Source organism: Meriones unguiculatus, chromosome 3 (assembly GCF_030254825.1).
Source record: "Meriones unguiculatus strain TT.TT164.6M chromosome 3, Bangor_MerUng_6.1, whole genome shotgun sequence".
Lineage (NCBI taxonomy): Eukaryota > Metazoa > Chordata > Mammalia > Rodentia > Muridae > Meriones > Meriones unguiculatus.
This window is the reverse complement of record NC_083351.1, coordinates 927,333-950,320: the sequence shown is the minus strand read 5'-3', so window position 1 is coordinate 950,320 and position 22,988 is coordinate 927,333. Positions and strand designations below refer to the sequence as shown.

The 22,988-nt window shown below is 53.1% G+C and overlaps 1 protein-coding gene across 5 annotated transcripts in view; it reads right to left on the bottom strand.

The window, feature by feature from the left end:
* Nucleotides 1–1,990: 1,990 nt before the first annotated feature.
* Nucleotides 1,991–22,988, bottom strand: part of Prkcz (protein kinase C zeta) — a 98,372-nt gene continuing 77,374 nt past the window's right edge. For 3 of the 5 annotated variants that reach the window (XM_021655516.2, XM_060378920.1, XM_060378921.1), the window contains 8 exons: nucleotides 19,549–19,635; nucleotides 17,848–17,983; nucleotides 17,569–17,656; nucleotides 11,569–11,688; nucleotides 10,783–10,862; nucleotides 10,323–10,412; nucleotides 4,409–4,524; nucleotides 1,991–4,317 (listed from right to left, as the gene is read on the bottom strand). In XM_021655516.2, coding sequence (XP_021511191.1) covers nucleotides 4,230–4,317; nucleotides 4,409–4,524; nucleotides 10,323–10,412; nucleotides 10,783–10,862; nucleotides 11,569–11,688; nucleotides 17,569–17,656; nucleotides 17,848–17,983; nucleotides 19,549–19,635 — 805 coding nt within the window. In that variant the 3' untranslated portion in view covers nucleotides 1,991–4,229. Of the gene's footprint in view, nucleotides 4,318–4,408; nucleotides 4,525–10,287; nucleotides 10,413–10,782; nucleotides 10,863–11,568; nucleotides 11,689–17,568; nucleotides 17,657–17,847; nucleotides 17,984–19,548; nucleotides 19,636–22,988 lie in introns of all 5 variants that reach the window. The other 2 variants (XM_060378918.1, XM_060378919.1) reach the window with 2 other exon arrangements.

The following is a 22,988-nucleotide window of genomic DNA, read 5'->3' as shown; positions in this document are numbered from 1 at the left end:
GCATTTTTGTCATAGCGAGAAGAAAAAGTCATCCATCCACCCAGGCTGGGAGCCAGGGTCTGTCACAAGCGAGAACTGGGTGTCTCTGCCAGAGCCAGCATCTGTAGAAGGCAGCACCTCTGACTGCAGGGGTGAGACACGGTCACATTTCACAGGCATTTTTAAAAGGGTAACTGTGTATTTGTGTCTGGGTAAGGCTACATGTGTGTGAGTGTAGCTGCCCACGGAAGCCAGTAGAGGGCATTCGATCCCCTGGAGCTAGTTACGGGCAGTTCCGTCCTCACCACTGAAGCTGCTCAGCGGCTCTGCAAATGCACTTAGCTCTCCATTCAGAAACAGTCCTGCAGGCCGGCAGCGTGTCCCCTCCATCTCTGACCTGAGGTGGGGGATGACAGGTCACGGGGTACACAGGGGGCTCAGTGTACTTCCTGCAGGGGCCTTGGGAGACAGGAACCCCACTACCTCTGGAGCAGAGCAGGGTACCTGTCCTCAGTGTCACCATGGGCCCTGAGCGGAACGCCCCGTGTTCACTCCTTGGTTTCCTGGACTAAGAGGGAACTATGTTGTCTGCCTAGCCTGGGGAGTGTCTTGGTGGTTCAGTGTTTGCCCGTCTGAACCAACCCTGGTTCTAGCCAATACTAGGGGGAAAGGCACATGTCCTGGCAACTAGAGCCGACTGCACAGCATGGAGCGCCTCTGCCACCTTACAGCAAGGGGGAGGGCTCAAAGCCATTTCACTTCTCATCAAGAAGGGCTCCTGAAGAGAATTTAAAGACAACCAGGGGCCGTATCTTGTGAGCCACATGTTCTGGCTGACACATAAGTAAAATGGGGTAAAAGCAAATTTAGGTTGTTTTCTTCTTGTGCCTGTTAGTCCAGATTCTAAATAATGGGCTCTGATACCCACGTAGGCCTGGCACTCCAGCCCCCCTCCCACTTTTTCGTGTTTTGCACTCACTTTGGTTGAGGACTTGATCTTCCTAGTTTCCTCTCAAGTGCTGGAATCACCATGTGCCCCACTAAACTCATTTGGTCTGACGTTCTGGCCTATGGAAACAATATTGGCTGGGCTCGAGCAGGCACGGTGAGGGCCTAAGACAACCATCAAGTCTGGTTTGTTTGTTTTTTTTTTCTTTTCAAAAACGGTTTTAATGAGTTGAGTGTGGTGGCTCACATGTGATCCTAGCAGTTGGCTGCTGAGGATGAAAGGTCAGTCACTCCACACACAGATAAGGACAACCTGCGCAGGAGCCCCTGTCTCAAAAGCAAAGGGGAGAGTTTCATACAACCCCCAAAACACGAAGCGGGCTGTGGTGCAGCACGGCGGTTGGAGGGCTCATCTGGCGTGGTAAGGTCCTGTGTGATGCCTAGAACCCCTCAAAAACTCAAACCACCCAAAACCAGCTGTGTTGCCAGGTGAAGAGAACACTGCAGAGGCTGCTGTGTTTGCCAGATGAGAGGACTCCCTGGTCACGGGCTGAAAAGTGACAGGCTGCCCGCAGGTGGGAGATCTAAGGGAAAGGCCTCAGAACCAGGGTCACCCGTGACTTGGAGCTCTGACATAAGAGCCTAAATGGCATCCCCTGAGGAGAATGTTTCACTTGGCTCAGGGAGACTCACTAGTCTCTGGAAACACCCTCACAGACACCCCAAAATTATGTTCTTCTGGGGGTTTCCAGAGATTCCTCATGTAGTCAGGCTAGCACTTTTCTGACGGTAATCCCAACGTATAACCTGAGAAAGTAAAGGTCTGTAGCGCACAGAGCTGGGAGAACGAGAGGTGTGTGTGGCAGCGCAGTGTCATGGCAGGAGGAAGAGGGCGTGTCTCAGCTGTGAGGCGCTCACAGGGACGGTGAGGCAGGTAGGTGGGCTCTTGTCCTGTTCCGTGTTTGAGCCTAAATGTATTCTAGGAAGGGGCTCAGGAAAATGGAACAACCCCCCCTTGCTTTCCCCAGACACCCACTGTGAAGACAAATAACGACAGAAAGGGCATTTTCATCAAAGTCTTTAATGGGTGTGCAAGAATATGAACGACCTTGGCCGTGGAGGGTGAGACCATCACCCACAGAAGGGACGCCGGCCGGCGACGGGCTCCACTGATCAATTGTACAAAACCACGTGGTTATGCTCACTGCTTTACAATCATGAGGTCACCAGTGTTTTCGAACCATTTTGAAAGACACACACTATCCTGCCAGAGCTGTTTGCAGACGTTAGGGTATTTTCCCTCCCACCCCAAGTCACATTTCAGTACATCCTTCACTTTCTTTAATTTATAAAACAAGGTAGTGTATATAAAATCTCCCCTTCTGGTGGGCACAATGTTATCCACACATTTGTACATGAGCAGCTGAACCAGTGGCCAGCAAGTTGTTTGGCAATAGGGCAGTATGCAGATAAACACCCCCTTTCCTGTCAAATCAAGGGCTCCTGTGCTTTTGGGCAAAGGAGTTGTTGCTGTCCTTAGGGAGCACAGAGGGAGGAAAGGAGCTGGCAGGAGCCCGTTCGCTCTGGGGCCATCTGTGGGCTCTTCATCTCAGCAGCTCAGCTCAGAGGTGGGTGTGCCCGCATGGCCCTCAGACTGGGGCTCCAGCCACCTGGACACCCGAGGCTGCGCTGTTTAGCCCTAGGAGGCCCCAAAAATTGGCTCTTAGGCTCTGTTTGCTTTTTTTTTTTTTTTTTTTTTTTTGACCAGTTGTTGGGGACACGTCTTACTGATGGACACTGGGAGTGCTGGTTGAAATGTGTCCATGTTCAACAGGAGTTACGGAGCCGCCCATAAGCCTGGGCTGCCTGTTCTGTCCCAGCACCGTGGACCTGGGTGTGGTGGACCTGGTGTGGCTCTGATGTGTTCAGCGCCGGCATGGCAAAGGCTGAGAAACCTGAGTGTGTTGGGGGGAGGGCTGCGGGCGGCGCTGTAACAGCGCTTCTAGATTTTCGTTGTCTCCAGCTTTGATTTTTGCCAGGGCCCCCAGCAAACACAGCAGGAGGCTGGACACCACCCTGCCCGACACGGAGACTCCAGGCCTCAGTCTGGCAGGGTTGGGATGTGTAGCGTGTTTGCCACACGGGCCAGCCTGGCTTGGGTGGAGCTGGGGGCTCCGTGCAGCTTCTCCATCCCCTGCCTGGAACCCAGGTGCACAAACGATGGCTCCTGCCACACCTGACCTGCTGAGGAGTCAGCTGACCTCTTTCCAGAAAGCCTTGGGCTGGCCTCCCAGACTAATCTAAAGAGAAGGGTGGCTGAGCACAGCAGTATGGAAGCCGGCACGCTTCCTCAGGAAGAGTACGGGATTATGCGAATTCTGTCACTTTAAGGCTAGGGTCCATCACACACGTGTCTTTAAATTTTCTAATCTGGAGTATTAATGACAAAAATATTTTCCAAAAATCTAATGTATAACACAAGACATCTTGGAGGCACTGGCTAGTATTTTCAGAAATATATTTTGTGCGGATTTCGTTTTCAATTCTTTTCCCTTTTTATTTATTTACTTATTTATTTGGTTTACTGGTGCTTTGGTGAGCAGTGTTTTAGAATCTCTATAATCCAATTTCCCTCATCAGAGTCCCGGGCTGGTGGGGACAGCGCCACCAGCCTGGCCAGGGTGTCACTTCGGCCTTGGACTTCCGTCTAGCCGCACCAGGTATGACAATTCTTGTCAGATATTAACAACAGAACTTACCGGGATTTAGAAAACGTTCCGAATCTGTGCCAGCCTGCTGCAGTGCACCCTGCAGGCGCCTGGGTGCCCGTGCCGCGCCCTGCCTGCTCAGGGAGCACGGCTGCTCCTCACGAGGGGGCCTGCACTGGGACGTCAGGTGGGCGCCACTCAGAAAAAAGGCATCAGAGGAAGCGTCTGCGTCATCGGTACATTTTATTCCTCGGGGCATTACACGCTAACTTTTCCTGGAGCGGGTCAGTGCATTGAGCTCTGTTTCTGTGGAAAATATGCACCTTCAAAACGGTGTGACTGTCTCGCCCTCTGGGGGGCCCGCCATGGGCACAGGAAGCGATTCCTCCAGCACAAAGGCGGCCTCCGGGGCCCGGACGCAAGAGACTGCTCTGTCCAGGAGTGCCTGTCGGGTGCCCCTCTGCGGTCGTGGTGGCCAGCATCCCTCCCTGGCTGCTCGGAACCTCAGTGCCCAGCCTGGCATGCATATGCTGTAGTTAGGGTAAAGTGACAGGGTCATTCACAGGCGTGTCCACAACAGAGATGCTCACAGCCTCACACGGACTCCTCGGCAGACAGCAGAAGTGGGTTGATGTACTCAAAGCCTTCAAACTCCGACTGGTCAATCCTCTTTATGACGTCCCTAGAAACACAGTCCGGGTGAAGAATGGCCGCGGTGCCCCGCCCTCAGGCACCGCCCTTCCCCGCAGCGCTCACACCCGCCCAGGACTCACTCGTCATCTGGGGTCAGCTGCACGGGCTCGCTGGTGAACTGCGTGTCGAAGTTGTCCAGGCCATAGTCGTCAGTGATCTGGGGCTGGAAGGGAGGCAGGGCCTGCTTCTTTTCCAGCTGTGGACATGGACAGGGCAGGGTCAGGTGGGTGTGGCGCACCCCGCTCCCCACTTCACAAATAAAAAGGGAAGCTCAGCTTTCCAACAGGCCTGCTACCTGAATGCCAAAATTTCCCCCTTAAACACAGAATCTAGAATATACCCATCAACTGAGTTAAAAAAAAAAAGTGCTGGACGTATAGGCCCTGGGGACTCGTGCCTGGGGACTCGTGCCACTGCTAGTGGCTGAAATCGTTCGTCCGACTTCTTCCTTCCTTCCTTCCTGCTTTTGGTCTCAGAACCTGATCACCATGGCACCAGATGGGCACTGGGAGAAGCCACCCTCAGGCGTCCCCTCCCCCCAACGTGCCCGCTTCGTCCCTTATCATTCAGGGCTGGACCCTCTAGTGCTGCGGGGAATGCACAGTAGCCACATGGCACCAAGGTGTGTGGGGCAAGGAAGGCCCCTCACAGCCTCACACTCGTCCATTCATGCTTGGTAACACCTCTGCCTGCGCTCTAGGCATCCAGGTGTGTGAGGTGGATCTCCGAATTCACCACCAGCCTGGCCTAGGTGGCTAGTTCAGGCCAGCCGGACACACAGCCCAAGATGCCTGAACTTACAGGTTCATCATAAGCTTCTCACATTCATAGTATTAGTCTTTGTCCCACCCTCCTTTCTAGCCTCTTGTCCCAAGCATTCTGCTCTTGTTGTAACTGTTCTGACCACTTTGGGCTCCAAAAAAGAGAGAGGGCCGTGGTGTGCCAGGATGGTGTGCCAGGATGGAAGGTTCTTTCTTATTTATTTATATTTTATGCACACTGATGTTTTGCCTGCATGCATGTCTGTGTGAGGGTGTTGGATCCCCTGGAACTGGAATTGTGACAGTTGTGAGGTATCCTGGTGAGTGCTGGGAATTGAACCCTGGCCTTCTGGAAAAACAGCCAGTGCTCAAACCACTGAGCCATGTCTCCATGACTAACTATTTATAATACAGCTGTTCAGCCGGGCGGTGGTGGCACACACCTTTAGACCCAGCACTCAGGTGGCAGAGGCAGAGTTCGAAGCCAGCCTGGTGTATAGAGAAGGTTCCAGGGAAGCCAAGGCAACACAGACACTGTCTCATAAAAAGTTAAAAGATGTAATACAGCTGTTCTTCCTCATCAAGGGCTCTGGCCCCCCCCCCCCCCGGGTAACTATGGGGGGGGCATTCCTGAGCATTTGGTGGCCAGCCGTCCGTCCAGTGTTCACTCAGCTCTTTCAGGGGAGAATGGTGACCACTGGTTCCAGAACGACGGGAAGACCTGCTGTGAGCAGCCCATGACTCGGACGTGGGCCTTGGGGAGACTGTGTGAGTCTGCTCTTGACCTCACATCTGGCTGGCACAGGAGCTGACGCGACACTCCCCGCCTAGCGATGGCTCCGTGGCAGGGGCCAGTGTCTCTGCTCTTAGAAACAGTGCTGGTCCAACAGAGGAGTACAGTGTATAAGGGCGAGTGAGCGAGCAAGGGAATGGGGGAGTGAATGAAGGTGGAGAGTGGGTGGATTCTCGATGAGAGAGTGAGGGTCACAGTGCAGTCTACGGCTACCAGAGGCCCTGAGAGTGGGTAACAGATGAGGACCAGGAAGTTGTCCTTGTGTCCTGGATGGGGTGCCACCTCTAACGAGGCACCTGGCGCCCATGCCTGCAGCCTTTCAGGGTCCTAACCGGCCCAGCCACAGCCCCGCCTGCACCCCAGAAGTTCCCAGCAGTTTTAGGGGCACACTTAGCTGTCTAGAACACAACCAGCTGTGTTACCAAGCCTGAATGAGTGTGCATGTGGGTATGAGCAAAGACTCGCCATCTGCATCCTGTGATACCACAGTGATGCCGGAGTCTCTTCCTACTGCTGTGTATTCCCTGGCAGGCCGGAGGGTCACTTCGACAGTGTGAGATGGAGACGGCAGCACGGGTGGATACAGCACAGAGGGGAGAAGGGAGACGGTCTTTCTAGGCCTGGCAGCCTCTGCAACGACTCCAGAGCTCACATGAGCCAGTTCTCAGCATTGCTGTAGGCAGGGAGATTAGCAGAGAGTACATGGATAGCACTGGCCATCTGTAGTCTTGGTGTCCAAGCCAAAGAAAAGGCCCAGAGGTCAGAATGGTGCAGCCACTGCCTTCTGAAGTCTGGGCTCTGCAGGCTGGGCCTGGGCAATGAGGGGAACAGGGTGCTGGTCCTATTCAGCGAGGTGTGCCTGGGGCTAGTAACAGTTGTGACCCGTTTCTGATGACTCCAGCTGGCCACGGTTCCCACAACTGCCTCCAGCACCTGTTTGTCTCTGGAACCCCGTGCCCCGCTGGGCTCCTATATCGTCCCTTCCCTCCTGGACTTGCCCTTTCCTTTTTCTCTGGCTGGATGCCTGGGAAACCAGGTTTTATGGGTCTGCCCTGCTTGTTCCTCTCTGGAGTAAAGACTTTCTTCAAGAAGCCTTTGACCTATTAACTCAACTTCCAAAACTGCATTTATTTGTCTGCATGTGCATGAGTGCATACACGCTCCCCGGCACATGTCTGGAGGTCTGAGGACAGCTTCTGCGAGACAGTTCTCTCACTGTATCGTGTGCATCCTAGAGTTCTAGGCCGTCAGCTTGAGGGCAAGTGCCTTTCCCCACTCAACTGTTGCCTCACTGGTCTGGGGCCTATTTAAACTGCCTGACACGGGGCAGCAATAGAGGCTGTCAGCTTCCTGTCAGCTCTCACTGCTGGGACCTGATGTCAAGGGAGCTTGTTTTAGCCACCGTCTGACTCACTCCTCAAGGTGGCCAGTCGCCATGGCACCTGCCGGCAACCTGGAACATTGCAGGTTTGATGGCAGGTGGTAGCAATGCCCAGATGGCTGCTTTAGCTCTCTCCGGTTCATGACGGGTCAAGGACTGGGACCTTTATGAAGATACATACCTCACAGATCTGGCACGCTGTCAAATCCCTATGGAGCACCAGACACAGAGGGTCTGTGGACAGACCCTTGAAGTGACCTGCCCTAGCCAAGCATCCTAAGGGGGCCAGGACTCCGCCGCATGGACCCATTTCTTTCCGAACCAATTTACTGACTAGTCACATCTCTGCCCGGGACTGTGTCCAACAACTTTCCCATGGCCTTTATGCTAATATCCAAGCCTTCTGGTGGAGACTTGGCAGCAAAGAATACGCCGGATGGCCCATGGTGGACGCTGTGTGCTCAGTGCAGCATATGGTCCGGTCCTCATACCCCAGAGGAGGGCAGGAGGACTGGCCCTGCAGGCCCTCCCTGTGCCCCTAGAGACGGCTGGCACGTGGATCCCTTCTGACATTACTCTTTCTCCGGAGCAGCAGTGGCAGAGGAGCCCATGGCTAACCCCGATCACTAAGCTCTAGGATGGCCTCTGCTGTGAGCTAGAGAGAAGAGGCTTAGGTTACTGTCAGAGACAGTGTGCCAAGCAGACAGTCCTCAGACCAGCCACTGGGGCAGGCAGAAGGCTCTGTCTGTTTCCAGAAGAGGGCCTCACCCGTGTCTCTAGTCACTCAGAGCGTTCCACTAGTCTTGTCTGAAGCAGAAATCCAGCCTTCAGGCTGAACCCCCTTCTCTGACGCCAGCCACTGTTAGGCCTACTTGAGCCTGTCATGATTCCTTCTGCCCCATGACACTGAGGATGGAGGATGGTCCTAGGGGACATTAGGACAGAATGTGCCGGAGGGGTAGTGCTGGTTGAGGGAGGAGGTAGGTGTGGAAGGCTGGTTCCTGCCAGTCTGTCTGGCTACTTATAGGGGCCTCACCTCACAAATGAGGCGTCCCAGGCCCTAGCCCGGCCCAGCTGTCCCAGAGGCTCACATTACCGTTTCCCTGTCACTTCTTTAAAAACCCGAGCCCACAGGGGGGAGCAAAAAGAAGCCAGGGATAAGCCTGCCTCCTCCTGCCCCAAACAGACAGCAGACAGCAGGGCCGCATGCATAGCCTGTAATCCCCGAGCAAGAACCATGGTGGCTGGCCGTGTGCAAGTCTTAAAAGAATGGCTAAGTGGCCCAAGAACTCGGACACTGGTTATCACTGTGGCTGCACCGACGGTGTTCGCCGATGGTGCTGGGCCAGCTAGGGGAAGGGCTGGGATTTAGTCTTTCCACGGCCATAGGAGAACAGCTGCAACTCTCCTTGCTGCCTACATTTGCCTCCTCCCTCAAAGCGCTAGGCTGAGGCCGGCCCCGGCATCCGAGGCCCACCGTGCCACCTCTGTGCTCCCACCTCAGGCCGGTCTGGAAGCTGCACTCACTGGTGCTGAGTGGCACGGTCCCAGGAAGCCCCTCAGCAGGCAGGACACCGAGTGACGGCCAGGGGCTGAGTGGGCAAATATACACTTCATCTGTGCAATGCAACATCAGGAAGCCATGAAGGCGTGGATACCAAGCCTTGGAGATGCTTCACCAAGTGGAAGGTTCCCGAATTCAAGGCCACCTGTTGGCCGAGGCCGCTGAGGAATGTCAAGTTGCAAGACAAAACACGAGTGAGTGTAGCCAGGGAAGGGAAGGGAAGGGCACGGTGGGTGTGAGGACCCACGGCACGAATCTCCTGGGCGGAGCAGGGAAGGCTCTGTGATAATGGCTCCACGCCCCCAGGTGTGCTGAAAACTGCACTGCGCTGTGTATGACGCAGCAGAAGACCTCAGCCCCTCTTGCTGCTCAGAACCAGTGGGCCGCCCAGCCTAGAGGGAGCCGGGCTGAAATCAGACATGAGTTACCTCCCATCCACTCACGGTGAGGTAGGATTGGCTGGAGAGGAGGCCTGCCTGCTCAGGGCTGAGAGAGACGATGTAGAACTCTCTCTGCACTGAGGGATTTGTTGGTCAGTAATTTGGTGTCAGAGTGGGGGTGAAGGGTTCCAAGGACTGGGGCAGGCAGTGAGCCTTCGGGTGAAGGTACCAATGCTGACCTAGGCCAGGCCATGTATGGCTGCATTGTGAAGATCTAGACTAGAAGTAAACCCATTGCTTCTCTCTGATGCTGAGAAAGAAAGAGGAATTAAAAGCTCACAAAATTGGTTCTTAAGCATCAAGGGCCAGAGAGACGGTTGGCAAGGAACAGCCAACACTGGGAACCTGAATTTCCTCCCAAGACTGACCCTCTGGCCTCCACGTGTACACACACATTCACAAACACATGTTTAAAAGTGTCAATGCTCTGAACGCTGCACAGATAGAGGCCCGAGAAAGGGAGAGAACAGGAGGTTCTGAGTGTGTGATCACAGGGCGTGGCTCTAGAAGGCCACAGGCTGTGGGGCATCACCTCTCCTGTGCTGTGGCCCCTGAAGCCTGCCCCTCCCCCCCCAGCACCCCTAGACACAGATAAATAAAAACAAACAGGTAAGTAAGAAGTAAGTAAGGAACTAAGTAAGAAGTGACTCTCTGTGACAACGTCCTCTTCCTCAGGGATGGGCTGCAGACAGTGCTGGTGTGAGCTGAAAAGGGCAGAGCGGGCCCAGTGTCCCAGAGTTGCTCAGTGGAATACCTTTCATTTTTCCTCAAGAGAGTGCATTTTATAGGTGACCTTTCAGTAACTTTCCAATTGTTTATTTTAAAACCTTTCTTTTTCTCCTTGTATCAGGAGTGGGCTCAGTCAGTGCCTTGAAGCCTTGCTTGCTACCCTGGCAGTGCCCACAGATGGGACAGACAGGGTCTGGGCAGCTCTGGAAAACCAACCACCACACTGAAGAAGATGCCCTTTCCCCCAGACACCACGTACCACGACCCCATCCGTGCGTGACACCAGCCTACCTCACAGGACAGGACAAGTGACCCTTGTGGCTTACCAGGTCCCAGTCTATGCTGCGGAAGAAGGCATGGGACTTGATGTCGGAAAACCCAGTCTGCGGCCGGCAGCCCAGCCTCTCCTTGGGATCCTGGAGGTCAGAGTTCAAGGGGGTGAGTCAGGACTCCCACGGAAGCCCTGGCTCACCCTCAGCCCCAGGGCATGCCCCAGCTCCCCATGGGAGTGCACTGTCTCCAGCTGTTCTCGTGTCCCTCTGGGTACGACCTTCCCTCTGTTGGGATTTCTTCCCCGATGGGTCATTTTCTCACTGTTTTGAATCAGTAAAAATTAAGCTCACAGATCAGAGCCCCAGTGCCAAGGATGACCAGCCCACAGCACAGCTGGCAGCCGGTAATAAGCAGCTCCAGTAGTGGAGGACTCTGTCCACCCACGCCATCCCACGGGTGACTCGGCCCCGGAGGGTCCCAGAAGAGGTGTCTGTCAGCACAGCCAGAGCATACCTTATTTAAAAATCCTTTCAAGACATGTGAGGCCTTGACAGACAGGAAGCGGGGAATCCGGATTGGCTTTTCCAGGATAACTGTGAGGATGGGGCCAGGTGAGAAGAGTCCTTGGCAGCATAGAGAGCCCCTGAACTTGGTTCATTTTTATGTTTGTTTTTTTTGGGGGGTGGGGTGGGGTGGGGGTGGGAAACAGAATCTTGCTATTCATCTAGCTTGGCTGTGAACTCCTGACTTTTCTACCAGCCTCTCGAGTAGCTGGGATTACAAGGCCATGTGAGTCATACCTGGCTTAAACCTCATTTCTAAGCCAGAACTCAGACTTGTAGTCCTGGATCCCCTTCCTGTTCCAGAAGCCTGCTGGGCCTTCTGGCGCCCCCTGGTGGGGTACAGTTGCACACATCACACAACCACGTGTTAACAGGTCCTCTTGCATGTGGAGGCCTCTGGACAGCGGTCACCTGGGGGTGCTGAGGGATAGCCCTGAGGGGCATATCAACGGCCATTAACTCTGACCAGGGCCAAGGGTGCACCTGCCTGGGGCTACAGGAAGTGCCCCGAGTAGATGGAAGTGGGTGCTGGCTGGTTCAGGGCATTCTCGCTCTAGGTGACCCAGGCTGAGCTAGACCATGGCCACCTCCATTCACATTCTCCGCCAGAGGAGTGGTTCCCTATGCGCTTGCACTGGTGCTAAGGCACCAGCCTGGGCAATGGCCTCACCCTCACCTTTGAGAAGGGAAGAAAAGGACATGCAGACGCGGGAGGGATACAGGGTGGACTACCAACCTTGGAAAAGGTAGTCTTCAGTGTTCATGTCAGGGTTGTCCGTGATGATGTCAAAGGGGGAACGCCCAGCCATCATCTCAAACATGAGGACTCCCAGCGCCCACCAGTCCACGCTGAACCCTGGGAGGAAGCGGGCAGCCATCAGGAAGGGGGTGTTGGGAGTCCAACACCCTCTGTCTGTGAATGTGCACATTCGTCCACCTCCGGGGCAGCCGGGTCTGCTCCCACGCTCTGTGTCTTTTTCCACAGAAGCTGCAGAAATGGTGTGTGGCTGTGACTCCCCTACCTGCACTGTGACAGCCCAGGCTGTACCTGGCCCTTCAGCTCTGTGGCACATCTTTGGTACACAAACATGCAGAATGGGTCCAAGAATGGACCCTGCTTTGTTCTTGCCATCATCATTTTATTATTCTTATTCTTAGGGAAAGGGTCTCACTATGTAGCCCAGGCTGGCTTTGAACTTGTAACCCCCCTGCCTCAGACTCTAGAGTGCATGCCACCATAACTGGCTCTTTTCATTTCATTTAGACTTATAAAGCCCCCTTCTCACCGAGGAATGCAGTTCAGTGTTAGAGCACCTTTTTCACATGTACAAAGCTCTAGGTTCAGTCCCCAGTGCTGCCAAAATACACAGAACCCACCAGAACCCCTTCTCTGAGCTCTGAGACAAGAAAATACTTCCCTGAAATTCCTTCTACATTCGCTAATTTTTTCTTTCCTCTTTTTTTTTTTTTTAATTTTTGTTTTTTGAGACAGGGTTTCTTCGTGTAGACCTGATTACTCTACAATTCTCTCTATAGACCAGGCTGGTCTTGAGCTTACAAAGATCCACCTGACTTTGCTTCCCAAGTATTGGGATTAAAGGAATGGGCCACCACTGTCCAACTTGCTTGCTCACTCTCTCTCTTCTTCTCCTTCCTCCTCCTCCTTTTAATGTTCAAATGCTAAGTTTTTGGGGAGCAGGAGGGAAGAGCAGCCCTCAGTTGCCTGGCCACCCCCACCTTCTCTGGAACAGCCCACCTGCTCCACCACACAGAGCCAGGGCTGGCGAGAACTCCGGCTGGTCCTAGACTGGTGTCTGGCTCTAGTCTTTCCTTCTCTGGTTACTGAGCAACTTCAACTGAAGCAGCTTCTAGGAGCCCAGTCACGTCCTGGGTCCGGACCCACACACGCTGCCTGCCACACACTCATTTCTGACTGGATTCACCGAAGTCACCACCGTGAGCCTGGGAGAGACAGCACACGCTGGTAACCCAGGCCGCATGGCAGAAAATGCTAGGCTGCAACAGTGTGCATGTGTACAATGGATGTAATGAGCCCGTGTGTTGGGAGCTGAGCCCTGGGACCCTCCCTGAGGGCCTGGCCTGCCGGACAAGCACCGACGTCAGCAGGCCATAGTTTCTTAAGACTGTTTGCTTCGGGACACATCTATGACAGCAGATGTTATCTTTGGGCCTTGTGACCCTTTACCCCATCTTCTCAATCTTGGGGACCTCCCACCAAGGGCCTTGGTATTTTTCCACTACTACTTCCCTTTTCTCGCCCCTCTCCCCCGCCCTGCCAGAACCGTGCTTTAAAAGAAACACTGAAGCTCAATAAAGCTGACACTTGACCGGCAACCGTCAGCTTGTGTCCTTTCTCTCTCTCGCCCATCTTTTCCAGGATTGACCCCCTTCGCCCCCACGAATAACTAGGTCCCGCAGAGTGGCGCCCAACGTGGGGCTCGAAGTACGGGTCAAGTCGGACGGACCCCCGGAGTAAAGACCTTGATCAAGGCAGTTTCTGAGGCTCCCGCTTCAGCACCCGAGGAGCGGCAACGCCTGGTGAGTTTCTATTTTACATTTCTGTCCCATAAAGATGGGCCATTCTTTGTCTAAAGAAGCCGCTTTTGTAAAGGATTTAAAGGCTTCTCTCAGGGAGAGAGGGATATGGGTTAAAAGAAAAAGGATTTAATTAAGTTCTTTGTTTTTGTGTCGGACATTTGTCCATGGTTTGCTATTGATGGGCCAGAGATATGCCAAAAAGTGGGATCAGGTTGGAGCCTGCCCTCTCGAGGACCTTAGAGAAAGAGGTTGAGATAAAGATAATAATTATCCCCCCGTTATTACTGTTAATTCCCTAGCTTTCCCCATTTTTCCCAAAGAAGGCCCTGACCAATTAGACCCCTCAGAGGAGAGTGATTTGAAACAGGAAATCATAAAACCCTCTTAAATCATGCCTTGTTTGTTTTAAATTTCCTCACCCTTGATAAGCATGGTAAAACTGCAGCTGATAGATTCTGGCACCCTTCAACATCCGACACCTATGCGCAGGCTATGTGGAAAGACCCATTGACTTATAAATGGTCTGGTCCCGATCCTGTATTAATATGGGGTAAAGGACATGCCTGCATATATGACTCCAAGGAACAGAGTGCCAGATGGCTTCCCGAGAGATTAGTAAAGTTGGTAAATCCTCCCAGGGAAACCCCTGAGGAAAATTCTAATTGTGCTTAATTACAGAAAATGCTTGGCCTCCTTGTTATCTTCGCGCCTCTGCTTGTAGCCCGGCTGGTGGTAAGTGTCCCTTCCCCTTATCAAATTTATAATTATACCTGGATTATTAATAATCAGGCTGGAGATATAGTTAACTCCAGTTCTTACACCGGAGCCTCACCACATTGGCCTAACCTGGAGGTTGATCTCTGCGCCCTTGCCCTTGGGGCTCACCCCGATTGGGGAACGGCAGAGGTCCTTTACCGTCCGGGATCACCCGCCCCTCAGTTACAGGCACGCTGTCCTATAGTTCCCGGCTGCCGCAATGATATTGAAAGAGCTGACTTACATGGCCAGTTGGGAATCTATATTTGCCCAGGAAATCATAGAAACAAGGGTCTTAATCATAAATGTGGATGGGCTGACGATTATTTCTGTGCCTCCTGGGGGTGTGAGACCACTGGGGATACCTATTGGCAACCTTCCTCCAGCTGGGACTACATAACTCTTAAAAGAAAAAACCGCTACCCCGGTGTGACCCCCAATCACATCCCGGACCTATTAAAACAACAGTGTAATGCTGCCCATACAACTATGAAAGGATGGTGCAATCCCCCTGTAATCTCCTTTACAGGAGAGGGCAAAAAACAAACCTGGACCGGTAGAGGTTATGAGTGGGGTCTTCGGTTATATATATCAGGAAAGGATATCGGACTTACTTTTAAGATTAAAATGCTTCAAAATATTCCCAATAGAGCTTCTGCCGCCATAAGGTCCCAACCTCGCCCTTCAACCAAGGCCTCCCGTTGCTCCTAGTCCAGCTACCTTCGGTCCTACTTTATCATCCCTTTCCGGACCGACCCCTTTTCAGCCTACTCTCCCTAAGGGACACATGAGCTCCACAGATCTTATCGTTTCCTTAGTAAATGCCTCTCTAGAGGCAATTCATAACACCAGTAACCCTGCCTATGATGAATGTTGGATCTGTTTTTCTCCTACTCCACCATTCTATGAGGGGATAGCCATGATGAGTGGCCCTGTCCCCACCAATGACACTGCTGGCTTACTTTGGCAGGCCCCCCTGAGGGAGGCCTTACCCTTAGTTTGGTCTCAGGATTCGGCTACTGCCTTGTTGGGCCCAACATGCTCCCTCTGCGACCATTACAATCGGTCTGTAATCAGACAGTTGTTATCAATCAAACATTTTCATATACAAAAGCCCCAAATAATACTTACCTTGCTTGCGCCACGGGACTTACTACCTATATAATTAATAAGACTTTTATAGATAGTAAAGACTATTGTGTTGTTGTTGTTATTCTTCCCCGATTTTTTGTCCATGACCCCGATAGTTTTTTATCTTTCTATGATAATGGCATACCTATAAAAAAAAAAAGAGAGCCCCTAACTGCTGTTACCCTTACGGTACTTCTGGGTTTGAGTGCCGCAGGAGCTGGAACTGGTATTGCCTCTATGGTCACCTCTCAACAACATTTCTCCCAGCTCCAATCGACTATTGACAAAGACTTGAGTGAGCTCCGAGAGGGAGTTCAAAATCTTAAAGATTCTGTGGCTTCCCTTTCCGAAGTAGTTCTTCAAAACCGGCAAGGCCTTGACTTAGTTTTTCTAAAAGAGGGAGGCCTTTGTGCTGCCCTTAAAGAGGAATGCTGTTTTTATTCTGATAAGACCGGATTGGTACAAAACAGCTTAGATAAGGTCAAAAAGAGCCTAGAAGAACGCAAACAGGCTGGAGAACAACAAGAATCCTGGTATCAAAATTGGTTCGCCACCTCTCCGTGGCTTTCCACCCTCCTTCCCAGTCTCTTGGGCCCCCTCATGGGTCTATTCTTGCTCCTCTCTTTTGGCCCTTGGGCCTTTAATCGTCTCACAAACTTTGTTAAGAACCAGGTAAGCTCCGCAATCAAGCCCGTTGGAGTCCACTACCATCGCCTGGCTGGGGAAGAAGAATCTGCCGTAGAGCTTCCACCTGATGTCCCAGCTTCCCGCCCCCTAGATTTCTCCACCCTAATATCCCCTGGCCCAAGATGGAAGTTCTGGGGCCGCTCTCCCAGCTAGATCTGGACTTTTACGATTCTCACAATTGGCTGACCAATTTTGTTAAAATCAATTCAAACATATTTAACAAATGTCTTGTAGCTCAACTCGGGGTTAGCCCTCATTCTTTCTGAGGAGGGTTAATGTGTTACAGTTTCACAAACTGCGCGGTCTGGTAAGTCAGTGACGGTTGTGTGCAAGTCAGTCTTCGCCCACCTAAGACAGGACAGCCTCGCAATAAGAGGAGGTTGCTCCAATGACGGGTAACAGCCAAGCATTGCCTTCCACCAGGCTCAGACCCCGTTTGTGCCCCTAATCATAATGAGGACTTGTGCCTGCCGCACTTGTTGATATGCACTGTCTATGGCCCTAGCACTCTGAGGGTTTTGTCCCATTGCACCAGAAGTGGCATAGACTGTCGACAGTGGTGGTGACGTCCTGCTTTGGGGAACGCGGCCTCCAAAACTTGCTTGTGTGGATAACCCCAAGTAGGCTATACAAATTGGCTCTTCCAAAATGCCTTTTTTATGCTCATTGAGAATCCTAAAGGGTCCCCTCATTTAAAGAGATAAAAAGGGAGGAAATGTTGGGAGCAGAGCCCTGGGACCCTCCCTGAGGGCCTGGCCTGCCAGATAAGCACCAACGTCAGCAGGCCATAGTTTCTTAAGACCCATTGTTCCCGAAACTGTTTGCTTCGGGACACATCTATGACAGCAGATGTTATCTTTGGGCCTTGTGACCCTTTACCCCACCTTCTCAATCTTGGGGACCTCCCACCAAGGGCCTTGGTATTTTTCCACAACTACTTCCCTTTTCTCGCCCCTCTCCCCCGCCCTGCCAGAACCGTGCTTTAAAAGAAACACTGAAGCTCGATAAAGCTGACACTTGACTGGCAACCGTCTGCTTGTGTCCTTTCTCTCTCTCGCCCATCTTTTCCAGGATTGACCCCCTTCGCCCCCACGAATAACTAAGTCCCGTGGGATGGGACACCCGTGTGCACAGTAACCCCCCCCAGCACACTCGTGCCCTCCTCCATCTCATGGATGTTCATGTACCCTCTGTGCTGGACCCCGGCTGAGGCAATTCTGCCATTCCCAAGGACACCTGCTTCTTTCACATCCACGTGGCCAGTGGCCGGGGGACTATTCTTGGGGTGCTCTGACCTGACCCTGCGTCTGTCTGTCCTCATGCTCCTCCTCCCCAGCCTTAGGATTCCTCGGGGAGAGGAATGTTGTTCGGGTCACCTGGTGGGCCTGAGAAGGAGTGCAAGGGAGTAATACCCAGCTGGGAAGCACAGGTGCTGTGTGCTGCCTGTGGGTGCAACTCGGTCACACGTCACTCTGTCTGTTGTGCCAGGGACCTTGTAAGGGAGGGAGGGCCAGGCGGGCTCCTGCTCTGAGTGAACACTGCCTGGTGGGGGCCTTCCAGAGAGTGTCCGCCTACAGTCACCTCCCGCAGGCCTTGAACTCACCATATTCTTCTCCACGCAGGATTTCAGGGGCGATATAGTTCGGGGTCCCGCAGAAGGTGCTCGTTGTGTCCCCAGGGCCTAGGCCTTCCTGTGGGGACAGTGACCAGGAGGGGGTCTCGCGTGCAGCTCTCCCCAGAAGGCGAGCCTCAGGGAACCCTGACACGGGAGAGCTATGGGGAGGGGGGGCTCTATGGTCACCGCGGAGCTGGCCCCGTCAGTGACTGTTCCTGCAGGATGTCAAGGGCAGACAAGCCAGGCGGGGACGGGTGAGGTGGGCACCTTGCACATGCCATAGTCTGTGAGCTTAATGTGCCCGTCGGCGTCGAGGAGGACGTTGTCCAGCTTCAGGTCCCGGTAGATGATCCCTCTCTCATGCAGGAAGTTGAGGGCGATGCAGATCTCAGCGGCGTAGAACCTGAGGTGGGGCATTCTGCCGTCAGCAGAGGGGCAGGGGCAGGCAGCTGGAGCCCCCAGGCCTGCTGGTCACCAGGGAATTGCAAATGCCAATTACAGTGAGACACCCCCCCACACACACCAGCACGTCTTCCTAACAGCCAGCGTATACACACACACCAGCCAGCATGAGTGATGAGGTCACAGAAAGCAGAAGCCTCATGGATGGCTGACGGGAATGAAAAATGTGACTGCCGGGAGTCCCCCAAAACACGAAGACCAGGGAAGAGTGCAGCTCAGTGGGAAAGGTCCTGCCTAGCTTACACAGTCTGGCCCCCAGCACCAGAACAAAAGAACCAACAAACCAGCAACCTGAAGAATAGAAAGGATACATTTCAAACAGCTCCACTGATGCCCAAGGCTGGAGACAGCAGAGGAGGACCGATAGGAAGAATGGATGTGTGAAAGTAACATTATGACATCCATTACTTTGTATGCTAATTTTAAGAACTGAATTGAAAGTAGGGTCTCCATCACATATGTTTAAGACCTATGTCCACCTCATTTATATGAACCTCATTTATAAAAGCTCAAATGTGGAAGCAAGCACTGATGGATAAATGGATAAAGAAGATGTGGGTAGGACGGAGTGGCTCATGACTGTAAGTGTGAGGCCTGGGTCGTATAGCAAATCCCACTGCAGAGGAAGAAAGAGAGAGGAACAGGGGTTGGAGAGAGAGTACGGCCTCTCAGTACAATGAAATATTACCCAGCCTTTAAAAGGAATTGGTTTCTGACAGGCTACACAGTGCATCACGAAGAAGACATCATGCCAAGTCTCAAACATATAGAAAGATGACAGTGCAAAGTTCCACGTAGGGGGCGTCTCTGCAATCAGACAGGAGGAGGTGCCCAGGGCTGGAGGTCAGGAGCCTGGGAGTCGGCATGCCCAGCGTCTCATGGTTCCAGTGTGAGAGATGAAGGAAGAGGCTCTGTGTGTGTGGCTGCAAAGCAGTGTGGTCAGCTCCACAGCACCTGACGATGTACTCAAAATGGCTGTGTGCACTTCCCCGTGAGCTTTATAAAAAGCAAGTGGACAGGCAGCGAGCGGTTTCTGCCCACTTTTCCCAGAAGGGGCCTAGGTGACTTACAGGACCTCGGGGGAAAACTGAGGAAAACAAGAGGGGATGTGCAAATTTAATCTCGCCAGCTCTCCTATAAGGGGCTGGACGGCAGCTGTTCAAGGCCACAGCCAGGACCAGGACTTCCCTCCTGATGCTCGGAGAGGCCTGCTGTGCTCCACTCCTGAGGGAAAAGGACACAGCCAGGATGTCACGATCATGAAAATGAACCAGCCTGGGAAGTCTGCCCTCCTGGGTGAGGGACTTCTGCAGAGAGTCTGGGCAAAGACCAGCCCTGGACACAGAGCTCCCAAAATTCACCTAGAGGCATTGGAACTCCTTATACCACTGCGGAGTCTCATCTTTGCCACCTTTGCCACAAGGGGCCCAAATTTCAGCCCCTTGTTTTCAGTGCTTTCCTCCTGAGGAAGGTTCCCCAGGCCCCACCACGCCGCTCTGGACCCACCGGGCGTGCTCCTCTGGGAGCTTCCTCTGCCTCTGCATGTGGAACATGAGGTCCCCGCCGTTGACGTACTCTATGACCAGGAACAAGCTGGCAGGAGAGAAGGGAAATGGCTCAGAGAATGAAAACACCCTGAAACGCGCCCTGGACACGACACTGCCGGCGCGGCAGGCAGAGTGGAAACGCCACAGGTGCTCGGAGTTTGGCATCACCCTGCTGGCCTGCTGACTCACAACTGCCCCAGACAAGAGGTAGGGGCCACCGGGCAGCTCCTGGGTCAGCAGGAAAAAACTCCAGGTGACAGGAAGGCTGAGGCCGAGTGTGGCATGAGGCATGGTTTCAGACCCTGACATTTGGTCCAAGACCATGTGGGATAATGGATGTGACTTCATCAAATGGCACCAAGGCAGAACACTGCTTTCAGAAAATAAGAAACAGACTTAGGCTGGGCGGTGGTGGCGGCGCACGCCTTTAACCCCAGCACTGGTGTGTGTGTGTGTGTGTGTGTGTGTGTGTGTGTGTGTGTATGTGTGCAGAGGCAGGTGGATCTCTGAGTTCAAGGCCAGCGTGGTCTTCAGAGTGAGTCCCAGGACAGCCAGGGCTACACAGAGAAAGCTTGTCTTGAAACAAACAAACGAACAGACTTAGATGTTCATTCACCTATCATTTCATCTGTGTTCCTAATGATGCTAGATGTGTTAGAGAGTTTAAAAAAGAAAAAAGGTTGCAATAAGGCAGAGGTAATGGCCAGAGGCCCGGGGTTAGGGATAGCAAAGACCTATGGGGCATTCTGGAGGCAGAGCAGGTCTGGCTCAGGGGGACTAACAGGTGCCCAGGCCTGGTATAGGGCAGGTGAGGAAACACACCAGGGGGACGTGGTGTAAGTGCTGGACCCCAGGAACCAGAGGTGCCTGTCCACCTGGTGACAGAGGGTCAGTATGGATTGGGGAGGACAGACTGAGGAGGAGCCAGGCTGAACTGAGAGGACCTGCCAGTGGCTAGACTTCAGGGATGGGGTAGAGTGTGCTTGACTCAGGCCGCTGGGGCTGAGGTGCAGACACTCTCGTGTGGGGTCAATATAGTAGGTCCAGGAATAGATGGCCATGACGCAGTGAGTCTGAGATACCACCAGCCCAGCAGCTGGGCAAGGGAAGAGTCAGCAGGGGTCAGGCAGAGGTCAAGTCTGAGCTTCAGGGGTGCAGCTCCAGTTTAGGAACTGGGATCCAGCACATAGGCTCCTCATGTCTCCAAACACTGGCCATGTGGTTTCGCTCACTAATACGATCTTTGCTGCATTTAATGAGACTTAATTTCCAAAATTCAATTCACAACAATTTCCCGAGATGGCCTGCTGAGGGCACCTGGGGACATCTGGGTTGGCGGCTCCTGTTTGCTTTGGAAACGTTCGTGTGCAGCTTGCTGCTCAGGGTGCCCACAGCATGGGAGCCGGCGTGGGAGGGGGCAGGCAGACCCTACCTCCTGGCTCCTGGAAGCTTCCAGCATGCTGGGCTAACCTCACCGTCTAACTGTGGATCGCTGCGTGCAGACGCCGGCACTCGGGTGACTACAAAGCACAGGCATTTTCCCACATGGCAGGGATCACAAACTTAATGGGCCCTGCCGTTAGGAAGGGGCTGAGGCTTTTCTCAGGTGCCAACACTTCGGTGCACATACTTAAGCATTGGTGATAAAGGCTCCTGTTAATAGGGAGAAACTTCGGTCACTTCCAGAAAACAGGCAAACACCCTAACGTGGGCTCCCAAAGTAGAAGCACACACTTCTGCACGGGGCTAGGCATGCGGGAAACTACCCTCCCTCTCACGACACAAACCAGGCTGCTCTCGAAGTGATCCTCCTGCCTTGGCCTCCCAAGTGCTGGAAACACAGGGGTGTGCCTTTGTGCCTAGCTCTCCTTTATTTGTTCTGTGGTGTGGTGTGGTGAGGTGAGGTGCCGTGCGGTGCCATGCCGTGCAGTGTGTTATGGTGAGGTGCAGTAGGGTGCGTCTCGTCGAGGGTTGGCCTTGACACAGCATGTGTGTGAGGGTGAGGCGTCTCTTTCCACTAGGTTGGGCTGTCGGGGTATAGCAGGTGCTTTACCCCGTAAGCTATCTCGCTGCTCCCAGCTTTCTTTCCGTTTCTGTCATAAAAGCAGCTGTGAAACTAAGGCTTTTTTCCCCAGTGTGTGTGTGTGTGTGTGTTCACTACAGACAAATCCCTGGTACTGTTTTCAGCATTTAGAAGAAATCCTGAGGGTGTACCGTGAGGACTGCTCTGGAGGTGACCTGGGTGGTGTGTCTGTGTGGCTGTGCCGACACAGGTCACAGCTGCTCCTGCAGTTTGCTTGTGTTGCTCAGCAGGTACTTCTCACGCAGGTATCTTAGTTTCTGCTCTTGTCTTGGGCCATGACTATGTTTCCTAGCCAGGCTGAAGCCAACATTTGCACAGACTCATGCACAGGTGCCTGTGGGTGGGGCAACCAGGTCCCTTTGGTCATGCAACCACACCAACCCCGGGGAGGCGTAGCAGGCCGGGCAGAGGCTGCAGAGCCCTCCACACTCCTACAGTCAGAGTCCCCGATGCTTCTAAGGCCGTGCCACGACAGGCAGGCAGAAACTGATGGCTCAGAGGGTGGGTGCTGAAACTTATTCGTAACAAAATGCACAAAGTTGGGCTTGGAGAGATGGCTCAGAGGTTAAGAGCACTGGCTGCTCTTCCAGAGGTTCTGAGTTCAATTCCCAGCAACGACATGGTGGCTCACAACCATCTGTAATGAAACCTGGTGCCCTCTTCTGGCGTGCACAACATCACAAACACAATCAATCAATCAATCAATCAATCAATCAATCAATCTTAAAACGCACAAAATTACTAAAAACCCATAGAAGTGGACCCATCCACACAAGCAAAGGGAAAAAGGCATAAAGAGAAGCAATGGGCTCCAGGATCCAGGGCCAGAGAAGCTGCAGGAAGTGGCCATGTCTGCCACTCCCCCCATCAGGAGACGGCCTTTGAGGAATGTCCCCTGCTCCCTAGCCCCGACCTTGGCCTAGAGAGAAAAATCAATGGCACAAGGCAATGTGGGGACAACCAAGAAGCACCAAGGGCCTGGGCGGGCTGGTTATTGCCTTGTGCTTCATTTGAACACAATCATAAACATTTTTTCCGTGTGCGTGCGTGCGTATGAGAGAGGGAGGGGGTCAGAGTAGCCAGGAGGGTCTTGAACTGTGATCTGCTTCTGCTCCAGAGTGGTAGGATTCCAAGTAAATCCCCCCACACCCCCCATGCACAAGTCTTGCATTTGTCTGTGGCTTTTGTGCCAGAACATGCAGCCGCAGTGAAGATTATGCAGCCGATAAAGCCGAATCAGCCAGGAGCCACAGCTGGCAACAAGCGACCTCAGAGCCGAGTCTGTATAACCATGATAATCAGAAACAGTCCTGTCT